This window comes from Pan paniscus, chromosome 6 (genome assembly GCF_029289425.2).
Source record: "Pan paniscus chromosome 6, NHGRI_mPanPan1-v2.0_pri, whole genome shotgun sequence".
NCBI lineage: Eukaryota > Metazoa > Chordata > Mammalia > Primates > Hominidae > Pan > Pan paniscus.
Genome location: NC_073255.2, coordinates 175,511,877 through 175,537,078, shown reverse-complemented (window position 1 = coordinate 175,537,078; position 25,202 = coordinate 175,511,877). Strand labels below are relative to the sequence as shown.

General features: G+C 47.4%; 2 protein-coding genes across 2 annotated transcripts in view; one reads left to right on the top strand and one right to left on the bottom strand.

Annotated features, from left to right (window-relative positions):
* Positions 1-16,017, top strand: part of ATP6V0A4 (ATPase H+ transporting V0 subunit a4) — a 65,302-nt gene extending 49,285 nt beyond the window's left edge. The window contains exons 17-20 of the mRNA XM_034965062.3: positions 415-543; positions 6,664-6,781; positions 12,815-12,986; positions 15,879-16,017. Of these exons, the coding sequence (XP_034820953.2) occupies positions 415-543; positions 6,664-6,781; positions 12,815-12,986; positions 15,879-15,972 (513 nt within the window). The 3' untranslated portion in view covers positions 15,973-16,017. The remainder of the gene's footprint in view (positions 1-414; positions 544-6,663; positions 6,782-12,814; positions 12,987-15,878) is intronic.
* Positions 16,018-20,345: 4,328 nt separating this feature from the next.
* On the bottom strand, positions 20,346-20,931 carry LOC100982513 (cytochrome b-c1 complex subunit Rieske, mitochondrial-like). Its single transcript, XM_055115425.1, has one exon. The coding sequence runs from the start codon at positions 20,883-20,885 to the stop codon at positions 20,376-20,378; it is 510 nt and encodes a 169-aa protein (XP_054971400.1). The 5' UTR covers positions 20,886-20,931; the 3' UTR covers positions 20,346-20,375.
* Between the last annotated feature and the right edge of the window lie 4,271 nt (positions 20,932-25,202).

The window sequence follows — 25,202 nt, the reverse complement described above, 5'->3', positions numbered from 1 at the left end:
GCCAGCCTCCGCCTCCCGAAATGCTGGGATTACAGGTGTGAGTCACCACACCCAGCCAGGCACATTTCTTTTCTTTTTTTATTTTTATTTTATTTTATTTATTTATTTTTTTGAGACGGAGTCTCTCTCTGTCATCCAGGCTAGAGTGTAGTGGCACGATGTCCGCTCACTGCAAGCTGTGCCTCCCGGGCACATTTCTTAACCTTTCTGTGCTGCAGCTTACTTCTCTAGAAAATAGGGTGATAATTGTGCTTATATAAAATGGTTGTTGTGAGGGCTTAATGAGATAGTGTAGTGTTTAGAACAGTGGCTGGTACATAGGTAGTATTTGAGGAGAGCCTTTATTTATATTTATATGTGTTAGAATTCTCAGGGTGAGTTGAGCGCATTCCTCATTTCCCTGCTTGTTGTCAGCTGCAGGCATCCAGGATCCAAGAAGATGCCACTGAGAACACTGAAGGTGACAGCTCCAGCCCTTCCAGCCGTTCTGGCCAGAGGACTTCTGCAGATACCCACGGGGCTCTGGACGACCATGGAGAAGAGGTATCTGGGACGAGAGCCCCTGAGGAAGACTCCCCAGTTTATACAAATTCTAGAATGGACATAGGCAGTAGAGCTGGGTGGGTCTGGAGGGCCCCACGGGGCAGTAGCCCTGTCACTGCTGAGTCCTGGGAAGCTGTGAAGGTCTCAGGGAAGGGGACCTACTAGCTAGTCTAAGAGGATCAGAACAGCTATTTAGCAGCCAATCTGGGCACATTTAAATATTTCTAGTCCAAGTACCGCTGCATCTGTATGTGTCAGGTGAATATCAGCCTCAGATCTAGTGACATAGAAGGTCCTGCGTGTCACTGAGGCCTCCTTGGCTCAGCACCACGCCCCTATAAGCTCTCTTTTTTGTTTGTTTTTGAGATAGAGTCTCACTCTGTTGCCCAGGCTGGAGTGAGCCAATTTCGGCTCACTGCAACCTCCGCCTCCCAGGCTCAAGTGATTCTCCTGCCTCAGCCTCTCTAATACCTGGGATTATAGGCACCCGCCACTGCACCCGGTTAATTTTTGTGTTTTTAGTAGAGATGGGGCTTCACCATGTTGGCCAGGCTGATCTTGAACTCCTGACCTCAGGTGATCTGCCTGCCTCGGCCTCCCAAAGTGCTGGGATTACAGGCATGAGCCACCGTGCCTGGCCCCCTATGATCTCTTTATAATGTTATCTGCCTCTCATGTGAATTCATAAATTGTTTTGTTCCCTCATCCCTCCCTGCCCCTGCCTGTGCAAGGACAGCCACTGCCCCTCAGGAGCCCGTGCCACATCCTCCCAGATGAAAGCAGCTGTCTGTTTCATGTGTTGACTGAAGTCAGCCACATTTGTGAATCCCAGGCTGGAGGCTTTAACCGGAGCTCTGTTCTAATTTGGGAGTGGGAACTGGGTTTCCATGAGGGCCACAGATGCTATAAATGGCTCCATTTGTGGTGTTAATTGCTTATTTTAAAAAAGTTTTCTCTTGATAGCCATGTGTGGTGGCTCATACCTGTAATCCCAGCACTTTGGGAGGCCAAGGCAGGCGGATCACTTGAGGTTAGGAGTCCAACACCAGCCTGGTCAACATGGTGAAACCCTGTCTCTACTAAAAATACAAAAATTAGCCAGGCATGGTGGTGGGCACCTGTAATCCCAGCTACTGGGGAGGCTGAGGCAGGAGAATAACTTGAACCTGGGAGGCAGAGGTTGCAGTGAGCTGAGATCGTGCCACTGCACTCCAGCCTGGGCGACAGAGCAAGACTCTGAAAAAAAAAAATTACCTTGATTAATTAGAATTAATGAAAAATCTCAATCGTGAAAATTCTTTCCAAAAAAATTCCAGGTACAGAGTGATCCACAGTAGTGGCTGTTGACATTACCAAGTCTGTCAGACCTGCTGGAATGTTTTAGAATCCAACCCACGCATGTTCTGACTCCTCAAGTCCTGGCCTGTCCAGGGCAACCTCCCTCATCTCTTCTCCTCCTGCTCTCAATCTATATCCAGACAATTTCCACCTGCCACCTCCAACATGAACAGGCTGCCCTTGCTTGGGCAACTTTAGTCTCCATTCATGGACCTCTTTCCCCCAGGTCTAATCATGCGTGGGTCTCCTGTCTCCAGGCAAATGTGTGCCTCCCCCTGTTTCTCTTTCAAGTTCCTTGCTTGCTTCTCTCCACACCAGGATTAGCCAAACTCAAGTTTAAGGGTGCAGTCCTGGACTGTCACATCTGCCCAAAACTGATCCCAGCCACAAGTATGGGGGTTCCCAGGGCCACCCTCACTTCAGGCAAGCTGACTATACATTTGCAGGACCCCTTAGGGTCCTTTGGGGCCAAAATGACTCACAGAACTCCGGAAAGTGCTATGCTGACAGCTTTTTTTTTTTTTTTTGAGACAGAGTCTTGCCCTGTTGCCCAGGCTGGAGTGCAATGGTGCGATCTTAGCTCACTGCAACCTTTGCCTCCCAGGTTCAAGCAATTCTCCTGCCTCAGCCTCCCGAGTAGCTGGGATTACAGGCACCCACCACCATGCCCGGCTAATTTTTTTGTGTGTATTTTTGTAAAGATGGGATTTCACCCTGTTGGCCAGGCTGGCCTTTAACTCCTGACTTCAGGTGATCCGCCCACCTCGGCCTCCCAAAGTGCTGAGATTACAGGCGTGAGCCACCGTGCCTGTCCACTTACAGCTTTTGTAGCAAAAGAATTTAAATCAGAAAGGCAGAGAGGATAGGGCAGTATCTGGGACAGTGAGTTCCAAATGAGGAGCTGTGTCCTTGGAGGCACATTACTGTCCCCACATTGATGTGTGGCAAGATGTGCAGAGAATCGCCAGCCCAGGCCGGTCACCCAAGCTTCAGTGTCCAAAGTTTTACTGGAGTTTCCTCATGCAGGCAGGATTGACTGATTGACTGATGATTGATTGGTGGATGCAGCCCCAGCAGTTGCTGCAGAGTCCCCAGCTCTCTCCCACCTTGCAGATCAGTCCCAACTCTCTAAGCATGTGGTTGGTCTTTCTGGTGTGGCCAGACCCCACTTCAACTATGAGGTGCCCAACTTGAGCCACTGCATTCGCATAAACGATCAGGTGTGGTCCCAGGGGCCCAGCATGAATAACAAAGACCCTTTCATGTGGGAAATGCCAGTGGTTTAGAGGTTACCTCCCAGGAGCCAAGACAAAGCCAGTCCTGTTCAGTAAGGTTAATTATGATTATTATAATTACTATTTTGAGACAGGGTCTTGTTCTGTTGCTGAGGCTGGAATGCAGTGGCACAATCATGGCTCACAGCAGCCTTGACCTCCTGAGCCCAAGCGATCTTCCTGCCTCAGCCTCCCGAGTAGCTGGGACCGCAGGTGCATGCCACCACACCTGTCTAATTTTTTGAATTTTTGGTAGAGATGGGGTCTCACTTTGTTGGTCGGGTTGGTTCTGAACTCCTCGGCTCAAGTGATCCTCCTGCCTCGGCCTTCCAAAGTGCTGGGATTACAGGCATGAGCCACCACCCCTGGCCAAGATGAATTCTTTCTTATGCAGTTCTTCTTTACCTTGACTCTCTCTACCTGCTCACTCCATCTCTGCCCATCCCTGTCCCTTCAATTCCTCACAGCTGCTTTCATTGCTAAATTGAGGTTCTCATTTTTATCTTGTCCCCATAACCTCTGACATCAGTGACTACCGCCATGCCTTCCTGGGTGTCTCCCTCCGCAGACATCCGTGACTGCACCACCCCACCCCCCCCACCGGTAATTCCTTCCTGGACGTCTCCCTCCGCAGACATCCGTGACTGCACCTTCCCATTCCTCCCCACTCCTCCCCACTCCTCCCCACTCCTCCCCATACCTCCCCATTCCTTCCTGGATGTCTCCCTCCGCAGACATCGGTGACTGCACCACCCACCCCATTCCTTCCTGGACGTCTCCGTCCGCAGACATCCGTGACTGCACTGCCCCCCAACTCCCAATTCCTTCCTGGACGTCTCCCTCCGCAGACATCCATGACATCCATGACTGCACACACACACACTCCCATTCCTTCCTGGACGTCTCCGTCCGCAGATATCCGTGGCTGCACCCTCCCGCCATCCCCCCCATTCCTTCCTGGACGTCTCCCTCCGCAGACATCCATGACATCCATGACTGCACACACACACACTCCCATTCCTTCCTGGACGTCTCCCTCCGCAGACATCCATGACATCCATGACTGCACACACACACACTCCCATTCCTTCCTGGACGTCTCCCTCCGCAGACATCCATGACATCCATGACTGCACACACACACACTCCCATTCCTTCCTGGACGTCTCCCTCCGCAGACATCCGTGACTGCACCCCCGCCCCCCATTCCTTCCTGGACGTCTCCCTCCACAGACATCCGTGACTGTACACCCCCACTCCTTCCTGAGCGTCTCCCTCCACAGACATCCGTGACTGCACCCGCACCCTCACCCCCGATTCCTTCCTGGGCGTCTCCCTCCGCAGACACTCGTGACTGTACCCCCTCCATTCCTTCCTGGACGTCTCCCTCCGCAGACATCCGTGACTGCAGCGTGACTGCTCTAGCTTCTTTGATCTTTTCTTTTCCTCATCATTTTCTTGTTTTGTTATCTCATCTCACTCTTTTTTTTTTTTTTTCCCCGAGACAGAGTCTCACTGTGTCACCCAGGCTGGAGTGCAGTGGCAGGATCTCAGCTCACTGCAACCTCCGCCTCCCGGGTTCAAGCGATTCTCCTGCCTCAGCCTCCCAAGTAGCTGGGACTACAGGCATGCGCCACCAGGCCTGTCTAATTTTTGCGTTTTTAGTAGAGGTAGGGTCTCACCATGTTGGCCAGGCTGGTCTCAAACTCCTGACTTCAAGTCACCCACCTGCCTTGGCCTCCCAAAGTGCTGGGATTACAGGCATGAGCCACCGTGCCCGGCCTTGTTTTGTTATCTCTGAATGAAGATGTTTCCCAAGGCTGGGAGCGCCTCTTTCTTTTCTTTTTCTTTTTCTTTTTCTTTTTTTAGACAGAGTCTCACTCTGTTGCCAGGCTGGAGTGCAGTGGCGAGATCTCGGCTCACTGCAACCTCCACCTAACAGGTTCAAGCGATTCTCCTGCCTCGGCCTCCTGAGTAGCTGGGATTACAGGTGCACGCCACCACACCCGGTTAACTTTTTAATTTTTAGTAGAGACGAGGTTTCACCATGTTTGCCAGGATGGTCTCGATCTCTTGACCTTGTGAGCCACCTGCCTTGGTCTCCCGAAGTGCTGGGATTACAGGCGTGATCTCCTCTTTCCTTGATCTTTCCCTTGTTGATCTCCTCCATCCTCCTGCAGATGCAGTCTCAGGAGTCCATTTCCAGCCGGGACTTTTCTTCGGGGCTCCGGTAGTTCCACCTGAGCTCTCATGTGCAGAGTGTCTACTGATAAGGCCCACTGCCATCTGAAACTCAGCATGTGGAGAGTCAACTGCCCACCTCCTCTGTCAATGTCATTCTTCCAGCTACTTGGGCTTAGGAGCCTCAGAGCCCTGGCTGCCCTGGCCCTGAGTGGGTAAGGGGCCTTCTCTGTGTTCCCACGATACCACTGCATGCCCTGGTCATTGCGCTTCCCAGAGTGTGGCATGGGAACCCTTCTACATATTCTCCTGACTAGGCTGTGAGCAACTTGAGGGCATGTACAGCACCAGTCAATTGTCCCCCATGGCCAGGCACAGTGGCTCACACCTGTAATCCCAGCACTTTGGGAGGCTGAGGCAGGCAGATTGCTTGAGGCCAGGAGTTCCAGACCAGCCTGGGCAACATGGTGAAACCCCATCTCTACAAAAAATACAAAAATTAGCCAGGTATGGTGATGCATGCCTGTAGTCCCAGCTACTCGGTAGGCTGAGATGGGAGGATCACCTGAACCTGGGAGGTCAAGGCTGCAGTGAGCTATGATTGTGCTACTGCATTCCAGCCTGAGTGACAGAGCAAGACCCTTTCCCTGTCACATCAGAGAGCATGAGGGGAGAATGAGCTATGGCTGTCTTCTTCGTTCTGTTATTTACTTCTTTCCTGTGTTACTGAGCTCATAACCAAATTGTCCTTTTTTTTTTTCTTTAAGGCTGTCCCTTCTCTAAACTATGATGCTACCAGAGTAACCTGCCTCTATGGCTCCTCACTGAATCCAGGTTGTTTCTTCAACTTTACCCATAGCTTGCCTTTCTAGAAACTTCCTCACAGGAGCACTGTCTTCTATTCCTCACCTAAACAAGCTCCCAGTTCCAGCCAAATTGTTTTCTTTCCGACTTGACTAGGTGATATTCCCAGCTACCTGTTTCTTTCCCAACCAGGGATCCTGTTGCTCCTCAGGAACAATTTCTTGTCCTTCAAGTCACATTCCTACCCAGCCTTCCTGGCACAGCACAAATCTCATCTCCCCTTACCACCCAGTTGTCGTCTTTGAGCTTTTTTTCAGCTATTGCTGGGGAACGTTAAGACACACATAACATATGACTTTGTCCTGATAATTCTTTCTCTAAGTCTATTACTATTTCTTTTCCCCTAGTTAGACTGAAAGTGTCTGAACAGCAAAGCCCATGTCTTATTCATCTTTGCATCATTTGGAATAACTTTTGTGTAGAAAGTTCTCAATGAAGTAAAATAAACAATTCCGTCTTTCAGTTCAACTTTGGAGACGTCTTTGTCCACCAAGCCATCCACACCATCGAGTACTGCCTGGGCTGCATTTCAAACACAGCCTCCTACCTGCGGCTCTGGGCCCTCAGCCTGGCTCATGCACGTGAGTGAGCAGCCCATCGCGGGGACAGTCAGCTCTCCCCAACACCCCAGGAAATAGGTGCAATGTATTTGGAAGTAAAGGTGACTTCTCCGAGCTATTTGTGGATGTTTGCCAAAAGAATGACTCTTCTTTCCCAGGCACAGGTGCCTTTTCTGTGGGTCTGGCTGCACGTTGCTGGGGTGGTCACCCTCTGTATTAATAGTCTCCTACTGCTGCTGTAACAAATTGTCACAAACACTCGTGGCTTAAAACAACACAAATTTGGCCGGGCACGGTGGCTCACACCTGTAATCCTAGAGCTTTGGGAGGCAGAGTTTGGGCGAATTGTTTGAGCCCAGGAGTTCAAGATCAGCCTGGCCAACATGGTGAAACCCGTCTCTACTGAAAATACAAAAATTAGCTGGGCATGGTGGGTGGTGCCTGTAACTCTAGCTACTCGGAGACTGAAGCAGGAGAATTGCTTGAACCCGGAAGGCAGAGGTCGCAGTGAGCCGAGATCACATCACTGCACTCCACCCTGGGCTACAGAGTGAGACTCCGTCTCAAACAAACAGACAAACAAAAAACCCAACAACACAAATTTGGTGTCTTCCAGTTTTTGAAGCCAGAGTCCTAAAATCAAGGCGTGGGCAGCCGTGCTCCTGCTGCAGGCTGCAGGTAGAATTTGTTTCCTGGCCTTTCCAGCCTCTTGAGGCTGCCTGCATTCCGTGGCTTGCAGCTCCTCTTTGCATCACTTCAACCTCTGCTTCCAGCATCAAATCTCCTTTTTCTCTGACTGTGACTCTCCTGCCTTCCTCTTACAAAGACTCTAGTGATGACATTGGGCATATCCAGATAATCCGGGATAATGCCCCTCTCTCAGGATTCTTGGCTTAATCTCATCTGCAAAGCCACTGTTGCCATGTAATATAGTATGTTGACAGGTTATTAGGATTAGGATTAGGATGTAGACATCTTTGGGGATGGGGGAACATATTTTTTCAGGCTACCATGCCCCTCTGCAAGGTGCTGACCTTTAAGAGAAGGCCTGCCTTGGTTATGAGCATTGCTGGGAGTCAGTTGGCTGCCTGCTGAGCTGACCGTCAGGAAGTGCTCACCACCTTTGTGAATTCACAGCAGTCCAGGATCAGTCGGGCCAGGCCCAGAAATACAATTGTATCTATCTATCTATCATCTGCCTGCCTGTCTGTCTGTCTGTCTGTCTGTCTATCTATCTATCTATCTATCTGTCTATCTAAAAGAGACAAGGTCTCACTATGTTGCCCAGGCTGATCTCACACTCCTGGCCTCAAGGGATCCTCTTGCCTCAGCCTCCCAAAGTGCTGGGATTTCAGGCATTGGAAATACAGTTTTGATAAAGATCCGAGCCCCTGGGGTTGCCTAACGTCAGGAATCATGACTCACCAACTCACTTGTAAGCCCCATCTTGATCTCTGGGTCCTTCTCCAGTCTTGTTTCTTGTCAGTTTTCCTTAGTGCCTACCAGCGCTCCAGACCCATCTGTTTCATATGCAGTGGCCCTGAGGAGCGCTTTTTTTTTTTTTTTTTTTTTCCTAAGACAGGGTCTCCCTCTGTTGCCCAGGATGGAGTGCAGTGGCGCTATCACGGCCTCGAGCTCCCAGGCTCATGTCATTCTACCGCCTCAGCTTCCCAAGTAGCTGGGACCACAGGTGCATGCCACCATGCCTGGGCCAATTTTTGTATTTTTTTTTTTTTTTGGTAGAGATAGGGTTTTGCCTTTTTGCCTAGGCTAGCCTCAAACTCTTGGGCTCAAGCAGTTCTCCTGTCTTGGCCTCCCAAGTAGCAGGGACTATAGGCACACACCAATACACTTGGCGAACTTTTTTTTTTTTTGGTAGAGACAGGGTTTTGACATGTTGCCCAGGCTTGTCTTGAACTTCTGGGCTCAAACAGTCCTCCTGCCTTGGCCTCCCAAAGTGCTGGGATTACAGGTGTGAGCCATTGTGCCTGGCCTGAATAACTATCTCCTGAAGACGCAGTACTCCCTGGGCCCCTCTGTGTGTTTGCCCCTGCAGCCCCCTTGCCTGAAATAGTCCCTTCTTTAATTCTCTCTCTATCTGATATTTAATTCGTCCTTCATAACTCAGCTGGAAATCTTCTTTCCTAGTCCCCCAGTCTGGAAGATGCCTTCCTGTGGTTCTGGGGCATGCTCTTAACCTAGCTTCAATTATAATTGTCTTGATTAGCCTGTCTTCCTACTGGGCTATGAGCTCCTTGAAAGCAAAGAACCTGACTTTTATCTTAGCATTCCTGGCACTGAGCATAATGCCTAGAACAGAGAAGCCAGGCCAAGGTGTGTGCTGAATGGATAGAAACGAAACTCCAGTACTCAGCATTCGTGTGATCTTCACAGCTCAGCTGTGTTCATTTCCTCCCACAAACTCACATACACACACTTTCACATGCACATGAACGCTGATGCACACACTCAGCCCTGCAACTGGCTGCAGCACAGACACCCATAAGCATGTCTTTTTTTTTTTTTTTTTTTTTTTCAGGCTGGAGTGCCATGGCGTGATCTCGGCTCACTGCAACCTCCGCCTCCCAGATTCAAGCAATTCTTCTGCCTCAGCCTCCTGAGTAGCTGGGACTACAGGTGCACACCACCATGCCCAGCTAATTTTTTTTTTTTTTTAATTTTTGTATTTTCAGTAGAGACGGGGTTTCACCATGTTGGCCAGGATGGTCTCGATCTCTTGACCTCGTGATCTGCCCACCTCGGCCTCCCAAAATGCTGGAATTACAGGCGTGAGCCACCACACCCGGCCGCATGTCTTTACTCCTGTGCACTGCTGTGCATTCATGTGAAGTGGCTGTCCCAGGACTGTCACCTACTTGTTCCTTAGAGTGGATGTCAGCGCTTCGTGCAGTCAGTGGTGGTAATGTTGGTCTTCAGCTCTAACCCCAGCAGTAGTTGGAGGACTTGAGTCATCATAGGGCTGAGTCTAGATAAGACAGGAGGAGGAGTTTTGGTATTCTTGGCCCTATGTGTCGGGGTGTCCTCTGGCCAGCCCATACACACACCGAGGGGGTCATTTGATTCCTAAAAACCCATATGGTTCATGGCTGCCTGCCCTGATTCACCCACTGGGTCATTCTAGAAGTCCCTGCTAGACGTGGCTTCCAGTCCATACTAACACAGTTGCTTAAAGAGGTAATATGTGGAAAAATGGGGAAAAAATTAAAACACTGACTTAAATTCTGGTTCCTTTTCTACCACTTTTGGCTGAGTAACTTATACAAGAAATTTAACCTTTGTGTGCCGGGGCTTTCATCAGTGGTCCTAGTAGTTAGCCTCCTGCACTGGTCAGGTTAGGCTAAACTCTGTTGCAATAACAACTTACCCTCTAAATCTCAGGTCCCTAGGCCAGAGTTTGGCACCATGTGTTGGGGTGTCCTCTGGCCAAAATTCCTCCTGTCTTATTTAGACTCATCCCTGGTATGACCCAAGTCCTTCAAACTACTGCTGAGGTTGGAGCTGAAAACCAACATCAGGATCACGGATGACTTGAAGCGCTGAGATCCACTTTAAGGAACAAAGTGGGGCTGGGCGTGGTGGCTCACACCTATAATCCCAGCACTTTGGGAGGCCAAGGTGGTGGGGGGATTACCTGAGGTCAGGAGTTCGAGACCAGCCTGGCCAACATGGTAAAACCCCCTCTCTACTAAAAATATAAAATTAGCTGGGTGTGGTGGCACACGCCTGTAATCCCAGCTACTCGGGAGGGTGAGGCAGGAGAATCACTTGAACCTGGGAGCTGGAAGTTACAGTGAGCCGAGATCACACCACTGCACTCCAGCCTGGGTGACAGAGCGAGACTCTGTCTCGAAAAAAGAAAAAAAGGAACAAAGTGGGTGACAGTCATGGGATAGCCACTTCACACGAATGCACATCAGTGCACAGGAGTAAAGACATGCTCATGGGTGTCTGTGCTGCGGGTACGCGCAGGGCTGAGTGTGTGCATCTGAGTATTCGTGTGCACGTGAAAGTCTGCGTATGTGAGTTTGTGCAAGGAAACGAACATAGCCTGAGCTGTGAAGATCACACGAATGCTAAGCACTGGAGTTTCTACTGTAAATCTCAGGTACGGGTCTAACCCGATGGGGGTGAAGCTGCTCCCATTGATGAAAGACTCTGCATCACTGTAGCAAGCAGAAAACCAGATCTTGGGAGGCAGCAAGCAAATAGGGGTCCTCTTCCTTGCATTCCATGTCTCTGCTTTTATCATGTTCTGATAGCCACTTGCTAGTGGCAGGCCTGTGTCTCTCTGGGCTACATCATTGTGACCTTTTAGCAGGGGCCTTCAAATCTCAAGCCAAGGATGTAATGATGCTATTTCCCTGCAAGGTGCGTGTCCCAGGCTGTTGGGCATGATAACTAGGGAAGAAGCATTCACACGTGCTCTGTGACCAGGGACACCTAAGCATGGACCCTTACTTGCATAGGTTGGACAGTGAGAGCCCTTGTAGGGCAGTTAGCTGGGGACAGGGACTCAGCTACGAGTCCGGGTTTTTTCCGATCCCCATCCATGACCTCCCTCCTCTTGGATTTCACTCCCCTCAGGGCCTTTTAAAACATTCCCCGACTGTCAGCCTTTGAGAGACTCCATGGGCATGTAAGAAATGTGTAGAAAAGACCTTTAGAGCTGGGGGTGTGGGAAACAGCTGAGGAGGTAACGGGTAGGGAAGTGGGGGGGGTGTCATAGGAACAGGCCAGAGGTAGGGAAGTGGGGGGGGGGGTGTCATAGGAACAGGCCAGAGGGGGCTGTGTGGCATTTGCCCCTGAACTTTTCGGAACTTTAGTTTCCTTATCTATGAGATGGGCATCATAAAACCTAATTTATAGGGTTGATATGGGCCTTACTGGGATAATATGTGTAAACTGCTTCGAATTCCTCTGACTTGGCTCTTAATTTCGAGTCTGTGGCTGAACTTCAGGCTTTCTGTAAATCCCCTGAAACTACGTATAAGATGTTGTTGGGCGTCTCTGTGTGCATTTTTCTGGGGAAAGGATTCATGACTTTCTTCAGATTCCAGAGGGGACCCGTGACCACCAAAGAATGAAAAGAGCCACTTTCCCGAGTGAGGCTGAATTCACCTCCTGCGCTCAGTACCTGGCATGTGCCCTTGTACATTGCAGTGACTGAATAAATATTAGCTAAACGTTTTTTGAAATGTGGTTAGGATTTCAATCTTTTTAAAAACATTTTTACTTTGAAATATAGCATGTTTACAAAAATGCATAAAATATATATTCAGCCTAATGGATTTTTGTAAAGCAAACACTCATGTAACCACTTCCTGGTCAAAGAAGAGGCTGTGGCTGGGCGCGGTGGCTTACGCCTGTAATCCCAGCACTTTGGAGGCCGAGGCGGGTGGATCATGAGGTCAAGAGATCGAGACCACCCTGGCCACCGTGGTGAAACCCCATCTCTACTAAATATACAAAAATTAGCTGGATGTAGTTGCATACACCTGTAGTCCCAGCTACCCGGGAGGCGGAGGCAGGATAATTGCTTGAACTCGGGAGGTAGAGGTTGCAGTGAGCCAAGATCACGCCATTGCACTCCAGACTGGGCGACAAGAGCGAAATTCTGTCTCAAAAAAAAAAAAAAATTAACAGACAGTGGCGGCACACTTCTGTGGTCCCAGCTACTTAGGAGGCTGAGGTGGGAGGATCACTGGAGCCTGTGAGGTCAAGACTGCAATGAGCCATAATTGCACTATGGCATTCCAGCCTGGGTGACACAGTGAGAACCTGTCTCAAAAAAAAATAATAAAATAATAATAATCTGGGCTGGATGTGGTGGCTCACGCCTGATTTCCCAGCACTTTGGGAGGCTGAGACAGGAGGATTGCTTCAGGCCAGGAGTTGGAGACCATCCTAGGCAACAGAGTGAGACCCTGTCTCTATTTAAAAAATATGTATTTTTTTAATTAAAAAGATGAGAAAATACAATAAATAACAATCTGCATTTACAAGATAATCCCAGTGGTTTCTCGTACCTTGCAGAACTGTCTGAAGTGCTCTGGACTATGGTGATGAACAGCGGCCTTCAGACGCGAGGCTGGGGAGGAATCGTCGGGGTTTTTATTATTTTTGCCGTATTTGCTGTCCTGACAGTAGCCATCCTTCTGATCATGGAGGGCCTCTCTGCTTTCCTGCACGCCCTGCGACTGCACTGGTAAGGATGGTTGTCCCCTGGAAGCTCAATGTGGTGTTGGGAAAGGGAGTGGGCTGTGGGGCCAGCCGACTGGGTTCAGATCGTGAGCTGTGTGTGACTTTAGCAGCTTACATACCTCTTTGGAGCCTTAGTTTAGTCATCTGTTGGTGTAATATTAAATGATGTAATATATGTGTATATATATGTATATATACATATATACACACACACTCATTCATACTTATTCAGACTCTCATATATGTTAGTTCTCATTTACTTCTTCCCTTTTAGATGATCAGTGTTCATTTGTTATTACAATTGGCTTTAACCCAAGTGACATTTCCAAGTATTGGCAAGGTGGCATCTGAGATAGGCTCACAGAAGACATGCTTAGAAAATCTGGAATATTTGGCTTTTTTTTTTTTTTTGAGACAGGCTCTCACTTTGTTGCCCAGGCTGGAATGCAGTGGTGCAATCTTGGCTCACTGCAACCTCCACCTACCGGGTTCAGGCGATTCTCCTGCCTCAGCCTCCTGAGTAGCTGGGATTACAGGCGTCTGCCACTATGCCCAGCTAAGTTTTGTATTTTTGGCAGAGACGGGGTTTCCCCATGTTTGCTAGGCTGGTCTCGAACTCTTGGCCTCAAGTGATTCACCCGCCTCAGCCTCCTGAAGTGCTGGGATTACAGGCATGCACCATCACACCCGACTATTTTTTGTATTTTTAGTAGAGATGGGGTTCCCCTATGTTGGCCAGGCTGGTCTCAAACTCCTGGCCTCAAGTGATTCATCTGCCTCAGCCTCCCAAAGTGCTGGGATTACAGGCATGAGCCACTGCGCCCAGAGAATCTGGGATGTTTGGCTCTTGTTGCTGAGTAGAGGAGTTACACCAACAAGGTATGAAAATCTCAAAAGTGGAAAGAGAAGGAGGGTACCACCAGGAGGGAGACGCTCACCGGGAGCCCTGGACATGCACAGATGTATCCAGTGACAATCAGCCGTTGTTAGGTTGCTGAATATGGAAACATGTTTAGGCCTCTGGTTGTCTTCCAAGTTACATTTCAACCAAGAATTCTGAGTGTGCAGTGCATGCCCTTCAGCTGCAGAGACTGTACCCAGCTTGCCCTGATGTTTTCTTCCTCCCTCTGTGGCCACTATTCATAAAGAAGCCTTTGCACTTCATGTACTGAGTGAGGAGAGCCACAGCATCCCCTGCCTCCATGATGACGTCATTCCCCTCCATGTCATTGAGGAGACGAACTGAACTCTGTAACTTAATAAAACATAAATGAGGCTGGGCATGGTGGCTCATGCCTGTAATCCCAGCACTTTGGGAGGCCAAGGCGGGCGGATCAGCTGAGGTCAGGAGTTTGTGACCTGACCGACGTGGAGAAACCCCGTCTCTACTAAAAATACAAAATTAGCTCGGGTGGTGGCGCACGCCTGTAATCCCAGCTATTCAAGGGGCTGAGGCAGGAGAATGGCTGGAACCCGGGAGGTGGAGCTTGCAGTGAGCTGAGATGGAGCCACTGCACTCCAGCCTGGGCAACAGAGCGAGACTCCGTCTCAAAATAAATAAATAAATAAATAAATAAATAAATAAATAAATAAAACAAAACATAAATCATCCGACATGGTATCAGTTATGTGAGTTACAAAAATACAGGTCAAGGGTCTTTGCGTTCTATAATATGTGAGTCCCACATTTTAGAATTAGCTGGAAATGGAAAATGACATGAGAGAGTGCTGCACAGTGAGGGTGTCTTGGCTCGTCATGGGGGTGGGGAAGCTCCTTCCATGAGGGAAGAGTTGTTATGCTGTGGCCATGAGCCCACAAGCAGAGAGGCCTGGAGGAAATGAAGGGGAGGGGAAGGGGAAGGTGGTAAGAGACAGATGAGAGAAGGGCTTAAAAAATCCTCAGATTCATGGCCTGGGTGCAGTGGCTTACACCTGCAATCCCAGCACTTTGGGAGGCCGAGGTGTGTGGATCACCTGAGGTCAGGAGTTCGAGACCAGCCTGGCCAACATAGCAAAACCTGGTGTTTACTAAAAATACAAAAATTAGCTGGGCATGGTGGTGGGCGTCTGTAATCCCAGCTACTCGGAAGCTGAGGCAGGAGAATTGCTTGAACCTGGGAGGCAGAGGTTGCAGTGAGCTGAGATCGCACTATTGCACTCCAGTCTGGACCACAAGAGCAAAACTCTTTCTCAAAAAAAAAAATATATATAATATATAATATAATATATAATATAATATAGTATATAATATAGTATATAATGTATTATATTATATAATATATAATATAATGTATTATATTATATAATATATAATATAATGTATTATATTATATAATATATAATATAATGTATTATATTATATAATGTAATATATAATATAATGTATTATATTATATAATGTAATATATAATATAATATATAATGTAATATATAATATAATATATTATATAATATATTATATATTAATATATTAATATTGATGTATATATAATATTATATATAATAATATATGATATTTTATATACACACACACACACACACACATATAAATTAGCTAGGCATGGTGGTATATGCCTATAGTCCCAGCTACTCAGGAGGCTGAGGCAGGAGAATCTCTCTTGAACCTGAGAGGCGGAGGTTATAGTGAGCCAAGATCACGACACTGCACTCCAGCCTGGGTGATGGAGCAAGACTCTGTCTCAAAAAAAAAAAAAAAAAAAAAAATCCTCAGGATTCTCATGGCAGCCATCAGCCTGGGTGCCTGCCGTGGCCAACCCTTCTGACTTTGTTCTTGATTTTACAAATGCTCTGCTTCCTCCTTCCCTCCACCTTCCAGCCTCTAACTGATGTGTTTCAATCTCCCATTTCTTACCCCACGGCCTCCCCTCAACAACAGGGTTGAGTTCCAGAACAAGTTCTATGTCGGGGATGGTTACAAGTTTTCTCCATTCTCCTTTAAACACATCCTGGATGGCACAGCCGAGGAGTAGGCTGAGGGCTGCACCTCCCACGGTGGTCACCATGCCAATGAAGGAAGTTCAGTCTTGTCTTTGGTATCAGCCCCTGCAAGGCGCTCAATGGGAAGGTTGTTCTTGGCTCACCTGAAGCATGAAGCTGTGTATTATTTGGACGTCAGCCTGTGGATTTGATACGACTTAACCACGTCAGAGGAAGGACTTTGGCAAGTGATATTGTCTTCATGTGGGGTATTAATTCTCAAATAATAAAATAATTGACAAACGAGGGGAGAATGCTAAACAGAGGTCTTCTTGCAATATTTTAAATATTGTATTTGAGAAAATAAACATCTGAGTCATTCACTTTTTCCTTAAGATGTCTTTATTCGGCCAGGCACAGTGACTCACGCCTGTAATCTTAGCATTTTGGGAGGCCAAGGCGGGTGGATCACCCAAGGTCAGGAGTTCGAGACCAGCCTGGCAAACATGGTGAAACCCCGTCTCTACTAAAAATACAAAAATTAGCTGGGCTTGGTGGCAGGTGCCTGTAATCCCAGCTACTTGGGAGGCTGAGGCAGGAGAATCGCTTGAACCCTGGGGGGCTGAGGTTACAGTGAGCCGAGATCGCACCACTTCACTCCAGCCTGGGCAAAAGAGCAAAACTCCATCTCAAAAAAAAAAAAAAAAAGATGTTTTTACTCAAAATTATTCCATACCAGTCTGGGCACAGTGACTCACGCCCGTAATCCCAGCACTTTGGGAGGCTGAGGCGGGTAGAATACCTGAAGTTGGGAATCTGAGACCAGCCTGACCAATATGTTAAAACCCCATCTCTATTAAAAATAAAAAATTATCTGGGCATGGTGGCAGGTGCCTGTAATCCTAGCTACTTGGGAGGCTGATGCAGGAGAATTGCTTGAACCCAGGAGGTGGAGGTTGCAGTGAGCCGAGATCAAGTCACCTCACTCTAGCCTGGGTGACAGAGCAAGACTCCATCTCGAAAAAAAAAAAAATTATTCCATACCATTTACTACTGACAATTATAGGCCGAAGCTGAACAATAGAGCTACACAAACTAATCCCAGAGAAGGATCATGTATATTGTATTTCCTCCTTCCTCAAACACCTTTTTCCGTTGTCTAGGGCTAAGCATTACAAGCTTAGGAACTTTCTCATGAATTTTCACTGAGGAAGAAGGGATAATGTTCTCTGTTTGGAGGGAGGGCCGCCCCCGGTGTGGCTCTCTGGATGCTAAATCCTGTGAAATGAAGTGTGGCAACATGACATCATTGAGGACGTTGTTTACTGTCAATGCACGTTATGCTGGAGTAACTGGAGAAAGAGATTTGGAGGCTTCGACAAGTTCAGAAAATGGTGTGCTAGGAGGGAAACCACCAAGAGGTCTGGCCCGTTACTCCCTGGCTCTGTGGGCACCAAAGTCATTAGTCATTTCTTAAGTGCCTGCACTAGCAAACTCCTAAGAGTCCGATAAGATATATATATGATACACAAGATATATATCATATATGATATATGTGATAAACAAGATATATATGTTTGCATATATATAGAGAGAGGTAGGGTCTCACTCTTGCCCAGGCTGGAGTGCAGCGGCGAGATCACAGCTCACTGCAGCCTCAGCCTCCCAAGCTCAAATGTTCCTCCCACCTCAGCCTCCTGACGAGCTGGGACTACAGGTGTGTACCACCATGCCCAGCTAATATTTTTTAGTTTTTTTGTAGAGTTGCCGTGGGTAGGGGGTGTCTCACTGTGTTGCCCGGGCTGGTCTTGAATTCCTGGGCTCAAGCTATCCTCCTGCCTCAGCCTCTCAAAGTGCTGGGGTTACAGGCATGAGCACCCGGCCCCACTGACTGTTTTGTCTGAATGGACTTTATCCATGCAGATTATTATCTTCATGGTAACTATACTGATAGAATTAAGTATAATTATCTTTTTTTTTTTTAGTGCTTTTACAATTAACAAAATAATAGTATCTTATTTAATTTAAAATTTTCTTTTTCTTTCTTCGTCTTTTTTTTTTTTTTTTTTGAGACAGGGCCTCACTCTGTCTCAGGGACATGCTGGAGTTTAGTGGTGCAATCTTAGCTCACTGTGACCTCCGGCCTCCCAGGTTCAAGCAATCTCCAGCCTCAGCCTCCTGAGTAGCTGGGATTACAGGCAACCGCCACCATGCATGGCTAATTTTTGTACTTCTAGTAGAGACGTGGTTTCACCGTGTTGGCCAGGCTGGTGTCTCGAAATCCTGGCCTCAAGTGATCCGCCCGCCTTGGCCTCCCAAAGTGCTGGGATTACAGGTGTGAGCCACCGCATCTGGCCAGTTCTAAATTTTCATTGTTAGTAAAGTTCTAAAAGAGCTGATTAAATTCAAAATATGCTTTGGATGAGACCCTGTTTTTTAAGTGCCTACGTGCCCTGTGTGTGGTAAAGCTGACTGGTGCTCATGGAAGCGGCATTGCTCAAACCTAAAAGGAAGCTTCTGTGTCACCTTCCATGTCAGTATCATGACTTTTCCAGCACAGTGGAAGGCACATATTAGATGCTCAATATTCACTTAATGAAATTGAGCAAAAGAATGATAGCTAAGGTCAGTAGGTGTACATGTTTGAGTCCCAACGTTGATGCTTTATCATGAGTGCCCTCAGGAAAGAAATGGAGTTGTTCCCCTCATTGCCGAATGGAAATAATGATCTCCACCTCTCTGGACTGTAGAAAAGGTGGTTGTAAAGCCCTGGGTGTGGAGGAGATACTGTCAGTGATGGTTGAACTGGGAGAATAGACTAAGACAGCATGCAAATGTGGGGATAAGAAATCTACCAATCCCATGCCGCCATGGCCAGTGGACGATTTTCAGGTTCTCAGCTCACTACTGTCCTTCTCAACAACTGTCTAAAAAGAACACTGTGCTTAAATGGATCACCAGCCTGTTGATCCTTAATTCTATTTTTTTTTTAAATTTTTATATACCACTGTGTAGTTTTAAATTAGAATTAGGCCAGGCATGGTGGCTCACGCCTGTAATCCCAGCACTTTGGGAGGTCGAGGTGGGTGAATTGCTTGAGGCCAGGATTTTGGGACCAGCCTGGCCAACTGGTGAAACTCCACATCTACTGAACGTATGAAAATTAGCCAGGCATGGTGGCGTATGCCTGTAATCCCAGCTACTCAGGAGGCTGAGGCAGGAGAATCACTTGAACCCGGGAGGCAGAGGTTGCAGTAAGCCGAGATCATGCCACTGCACTTTAGCCTGGGAGACAGAGCGAGACACCATCTCAAAAAAATAAAAAAAATTTTTTTAAAGTAAAAAATTAGAACTACCTAAAAGACATTGCACCTTTCAAGTGTATGACAGCGTAACAGTGTTTAACAGTTGTTTTATTAAGTGAATGCTTGAACGTATTCAACATTAAATTCAATTTACTTCACAGTAATGTTTGCAAATATGTTATCACTTCTTAAATATTTCAAATCAAGCAACTTGAAGTTCAGAAGGCTTGCTCTCAAATAACTCTTCTACAGTGACGCAAAGACTGAAAGGAGCCTACAGCTTGAGTCCCAGTCTCTAACCAACAATGACTGTGTCCTCACTGGTGAACTCATATGAAGGAGCTCCAAGCTCAAGAGGTGCAGGCCCCTTCCAGATCCTCCCAGATGCATCTGTGTGACCCCCAGCAAGGGCAGTAATCACCACCAAAATCTTCATTTGCAATAGGTGCACAACAGGATGAATGCAAACGCCTAGTAAAGAAACTCGAATGGGTTACCCTGATAGGCATTGCACTCAGTCTTTACTCCTTTTTTATCTTTTTTTTTTAGACAGAGTCTCACTCTGTCTCCCAGGCTGGAGTGTGCAGTGGTGCAATCTTGGCTCACTGCAACCTCCGCCTCCCAGGTTCAAGCAGTTCTCCTGCCTCATTCTCCCAAGTAGCTGGGATTACAGGCATGGACCACCACGCCTGACTAATTTTTGTATTTTTAGTAGAGACGGAGTTTCACCATGTTTGCCAGGCTGGTCTCGAACTCCTGACCTCAAGTGATTCACCCGCCTTGGCCTCCCAAAGTGCTTGGATTACAGGTGTGAGCCACCACTCCCGGCCCATCCTTTACTTCTTCTTCTTCTTCTTTTTTTTTTTTTTGAGACAGATTCTCACTGTGTTGCCCAGGCTGGAGTGCAATGGTGCAATCTCGGCTCACTGCAACCTCTGCCTCCCAGGTTCAAGTGATTTTCCTGCCTCAGCCTCCCGAGTAGCTGGGATTACAGGCACATGCCACCACGCCTGGCTAATTTTGTATTTTTAGTAGAGATGGGGTTTCGCCATGTTGGCCAGGCTGGTCTTGAGCTCCCGATCTCAAGTGATCTGCCCACCTCGGCCTTCCAAAGTGCTGGAATTACAGGCATGAGCCACTGTGCCTGGCCCTTAAATCACGCTATGGGCCCTCAGCTGGGACTCTTCAGCTGCAGGTTCTTGGTCAATCTCCTTCTTGGTTCTGTGGCATACAAACAAGGATTTGCCTCTCCATTTGAAAGCCATGTTCTTGCCTTCTGGAATATCAAATAACTTGATTCCAATTTTCGACATGGCCGACTCATCAGCAGAAGCACTGATGCTGGAAACAAACTGGGAGATGACATTCTTGGCAGCATATGTGACACCCACAGCAGTTGTTGCAGTTACCAAATAGGAGAACCCTTTCCTAGCCTCGCTATCCTCTTTTGAAGACTTTGTCCCATCAAAAATCTCAATGCAACAGTAATCAGGGAAGTCAGGCACATTGATGTCTGTATGGGAATAACGAACAGAAGCAGGGACATTGAGGCCCACAGAGTTGACCCAAGACAGGCTCATGGCCTGGCCACTCAGTGACTCCTGGCATAGCAAAGGCTGCTCCTTGTACAGCACAGGCAGCTCCAGGGTGGCAGGCACCATGGCCTATACCAGGGGCTACAGCATGCCTGCCACCCTGCAGGATATGGCTGACAGGATGGGCATGAACCTGCTCCTTAATTCTAAGCAATGGCTGTGAGCAAATGTTTGCAAGGGCAAAGCTTCCCTCTGCCCCTTGCCTAGGTCTTCTCTTTCAGAAATTCCTCCAGCTGTCCTGAGAACAACATAGTAATTTCCTCCAAAGTTCGGCAGCCTCTTTCAGTCTTAACAAGAAATGTAATTTCCCCTTTAAAAGGAGATCAAGTGCAGGCTGCTGAGAAGAGGGTGTGCCCTAGGTGTCATTCACTTGCCCAGAATGCGAAGTTGGCCCTTAAAGAATCCTGATCTGAGACCCGACCTGAAAGGAGAGGATAAGACCAGGGAGCCAGGCGTCTTGGGAACACAAGTCTGGCCACCCCTGAGAAGCCATCTGTGCTCCAATTTCCGTCTAAGACTTGGCCGCGGTGAGGGGAGAAAAAGAGCCTGAAATTGGAAGGCTGTCCAAGGAATATACAGAGGTGAGAAATTTGTGGGCAACATTGATCTGGACTTATTTTTTCCTGCTGCTGTAGAGGGTGGGGTGGGGCATTGACTGTTAGTTTGTGGCCGAAGGCAAATGGAGCATGAAAATTTCCTTGGATATTGCAAAACAAATTACATCAGACATCACACACTAAACTCAGTTTAAAAAAGATCTACTGTGGCCCAATTATTTCTGGTTAAAAAACAATCAGTATAACAAAATACAATAGAATAAAATGTCAATCAGTCCTTTAGAATTTGTTTTAATGAAGCTTGAACTCCATGTGAGTTCAGGGAAAATCCCCAATCTATCAGTTTCTCACCAGGTTTTGTGAAGGTAGGTCATGGATTACTTTCCCATTGTAGCTTTTTAGGAACTTATGGTGAGGGACGTGAAGCATTCTTTTCCATGTTATTCCCTATTTTCCTGAGTTGGTCTAACTGATCATCCATCTGCCATCCATCCATCCATCCATTCATCCATCCATCCATCCATCCATCCATCCACCCACCCACCCATCCATCCATCCATCCACCCACCCATCCATCCATCCACCCACCCACCCATCCATCCATCCATCCACCCATCCATCCATCCATCCATCCATCCATCCTCTTACTGGGTTAGAAAGGATTTAGAATGACACAGGAAACCAGCCGGGTGCGGTGGCTCACGCCTGTAATCCCAGCACTTTGGGAGGCCGAGGCGGGTGGATCACAAGGTCAGGAGTTCAAGACCAGCCTGACCAAGATGGTGAAACCCCGTCTCTACTAAAAATACAAAAAAATTAGCCATGCATGGTGGTGGGTGCCTGTAATCCCAGGTACTCAGGAGGCTGAGGCAGAAGAATCGCTTGAACCTGGGAGGCAGAGGTTGCAGTGAGCCAAGATCACACCACAGCACTCCAGCCTGGGCAACAGAGTAAGACTCTGTCTCAAAAAAAAAAAAAAAAAAAAAAAAAAAAAAAAAGACATACGGAACCAAAGAACAGAGGATGTCAATTCAGCCTTTCCAGCGTTCCATTGCTGAGTTAAGATTGCAAGCTCTATCTCTCAATAATGTGCCTCATCTCCATCTCTCAAACACGTTGTTCTCTTCTTTCTTCATGTAGCTTTTGGCTGAAACTCTAGAGACTACCAAGAAAATACATTTCATATATATGCTAACTAACTTTGAGTTTGTGTTTGAGTGTCCTTTTAATGACTTGGAGAGTAAGCCCCTTTCCAAGGTACAGATGTGAACGCTACAATCCTGATAATCTCCTGCCAACAGCCCTGTGCCCTGCAACTTGCTCCACCAAAGGAATCCTGTTGTTGAAAACTCTGTATCCTAATAGGGTGGGAATGAGGACTTTCTCTGTTGCAGGTAAACCTGTATGTTTGTTTCTTCCCCCTCTTGGCAAATTCCCCTGACACCGGGGACCCACCCGGCCCTGATTATCTTCAAGGGCTGTGCATTGGGAAGACCAGTGTTACAATTGACGGGCACTGAACGCTGTTCCGGTGGCGGGGCGAGGGCTGACTTGCTCCTCGGAGCCACACCTCACCACCAGCCCTTTTTTTCCACCCTCACCCCACCCCCTGCACCAACTATGCCTTTGGAAGAACTGAAGTTTGAAAGCTTCTTCTTTCTCTAAAATATATTGATTTTGCAATGTAGAACACAGGAGAATTTTGGTGAAAAGTATCCATTTTGTCGTGCCTCTCATAAGTAAGATGAAGTGACTAGTTTGGAGAGGTTTTGAGGTCTTATTTTCCAGTAGGAAAGTAGCACACTGAGGTCACAATTTCCCAACACCACTCAAGTTTACCCATGAAATAAAATCAACCTAGTTTAGAAAACAAGTGACTTTTTCTCCCCCCTTTGGGTAATTTTTTATTTGATCCCAGTGTGTTCTAATATTAGCAGAATATTAGCAATAAATGCCTTTTGGAGACATATATGTATTTGATAACTCTTTAGATACTTTATTTTTATTTTTATTATTTTTTTATTTTTTGAGATGGAGTTTCGCTGTTGTCGCCCAGGATGGAGTGCAATGGCACAATCTCAGCTCACTGTAACCTCCGCCTCCCAGGTTCAAGCGATTCTCCTGCCTCAGCCTCCCAAGTAGCTGGGACTACAGGCACCCGCTACCACACCCAGCTAAATTTTTGGAGACGGAGTTTCACTCTGTCACCTAGGCTGGAGTGCAGTGGCATGATCTCAGCTCACTGCAACCTCCGCCTCCTGGGTTCAAGCAATTCTCCTGCCTCAGCCTCCCGAGTAGTTGGGACTACAGGCATGTGCTACCATATCCAGCTAATTTTTTGTATTTTTAGTAGAGACGAGGTTTCACCGTGTTCCCCAGGCTGGTCCCAAACTCCTGACCTCAGGTGATCCACCCTCCCGGGCCTCCCAAAGTGCTGGGATTACAGGTGTGAGCCACCGCCCCCAGCCTGTACATACGTTAAAACATTTCCTGAGTAAATGCTTTGTGATTATGGTGAAGTTGTAAAAATTTGTTCGATGGCTTTGCTCAGAGATGAGAGACAGTACTACCATGAGGACTTTTGATGCAATGGCACATTGACATATTTTATAAACATCATCTCATTTCATTGTCATCACACACTTAAGAGAAAGTTTATCAGTTGAGAATTGCACAAAACTGCAAGTAACAGAGACCAGAAATCACAGTGGCTTGGATCTAAGAGGTGTATTTCTTTCCTTCATACATGGTGTCTGGAGGTGAGCAGTCCGAGGCTGCGGGAGATCTCCTGGTCCTCGGTTTCCAGGCTGTTCCCGTCTTATGCTGGCCAGATTCGGTCCAAAGTTTCTGTCTTTCAATTTGCATCATGACCTGAGATGCCAGCCAGAGGGCCAGCCACCCTGCCTGTAGTCTAGCGAGGGGGTGTGAGGAAGAGACAAGGGGCAGAAGAAGGTTTTCCCTGAAGCCCCAACAACCTTCACCTGCATCTCAGTGGCCACTGACACCAGCAAGGTACAAGGGAAACCCTGATGTTGGGTAGGCAATAGCAATTTCTCCCACCGGCAGGTAGAATTATTTTTATTCCCAGATGAGGAAATGCAGGCAGAAGAAATGGAGTAAGTTTAATCTCGATTTCACCATGACTACTGGCTTTCTTCCTTCCCCCTCCCTTCTTTTCCCCTCCTTCTTTCCCTCCATTCTTTCCTTCCTCCTCTTGCTTCATTCCCACCTCTACTCTTCCCTCATCCCTTCCTTTCTTCCCTTCCCTCCTTCCTTTCTTTTTTCCCTCTCTCCATTCCTGCCAACTTCTCCTCTTTTTCATTGCTTCTTCCTTCCCTCCTTTCCTCTTTCCTCCCTTCCTCTGTCCTTTCTTCCTTCTTTCTTTTCCATGTTTGTTAATTTAGTTGGCATAAAATTATACCTACAGATTTCAAAATTATAATTTACATGTCCTCTTGTGAATTGTTTGTTCCTACAATTTGCCTGTGAATCTACTGGGATTATCTTCTTTCATCTTCCTCCTTCTTCCTTCTCTTCTCTCTTCTTCTTCTTCCTCTTCTTCTTCTCCTTCTCCTCCTCCTCCTTCTTCTTTTCTTCCTTCTCCTCTTCCTCTTCCTCTTCTTATCCTTCTTCCTCTTCTTCTTCTTCCTCTTCTTTTCTTCCTTCTCCTCCTCTTGTTCTTCCTCTTCCACTTCTTCTTTTTTTTTTTTTTGAGGCAGATTCTGCCTCTGTTGCCCAGGCTGGAGTGCAGTGGGTGGCATGATCACGGTTCACTGGAGCCCCCACCTTTCAGGCTCAAGTGATTCTCCCACCTCAGCCTCCCAAG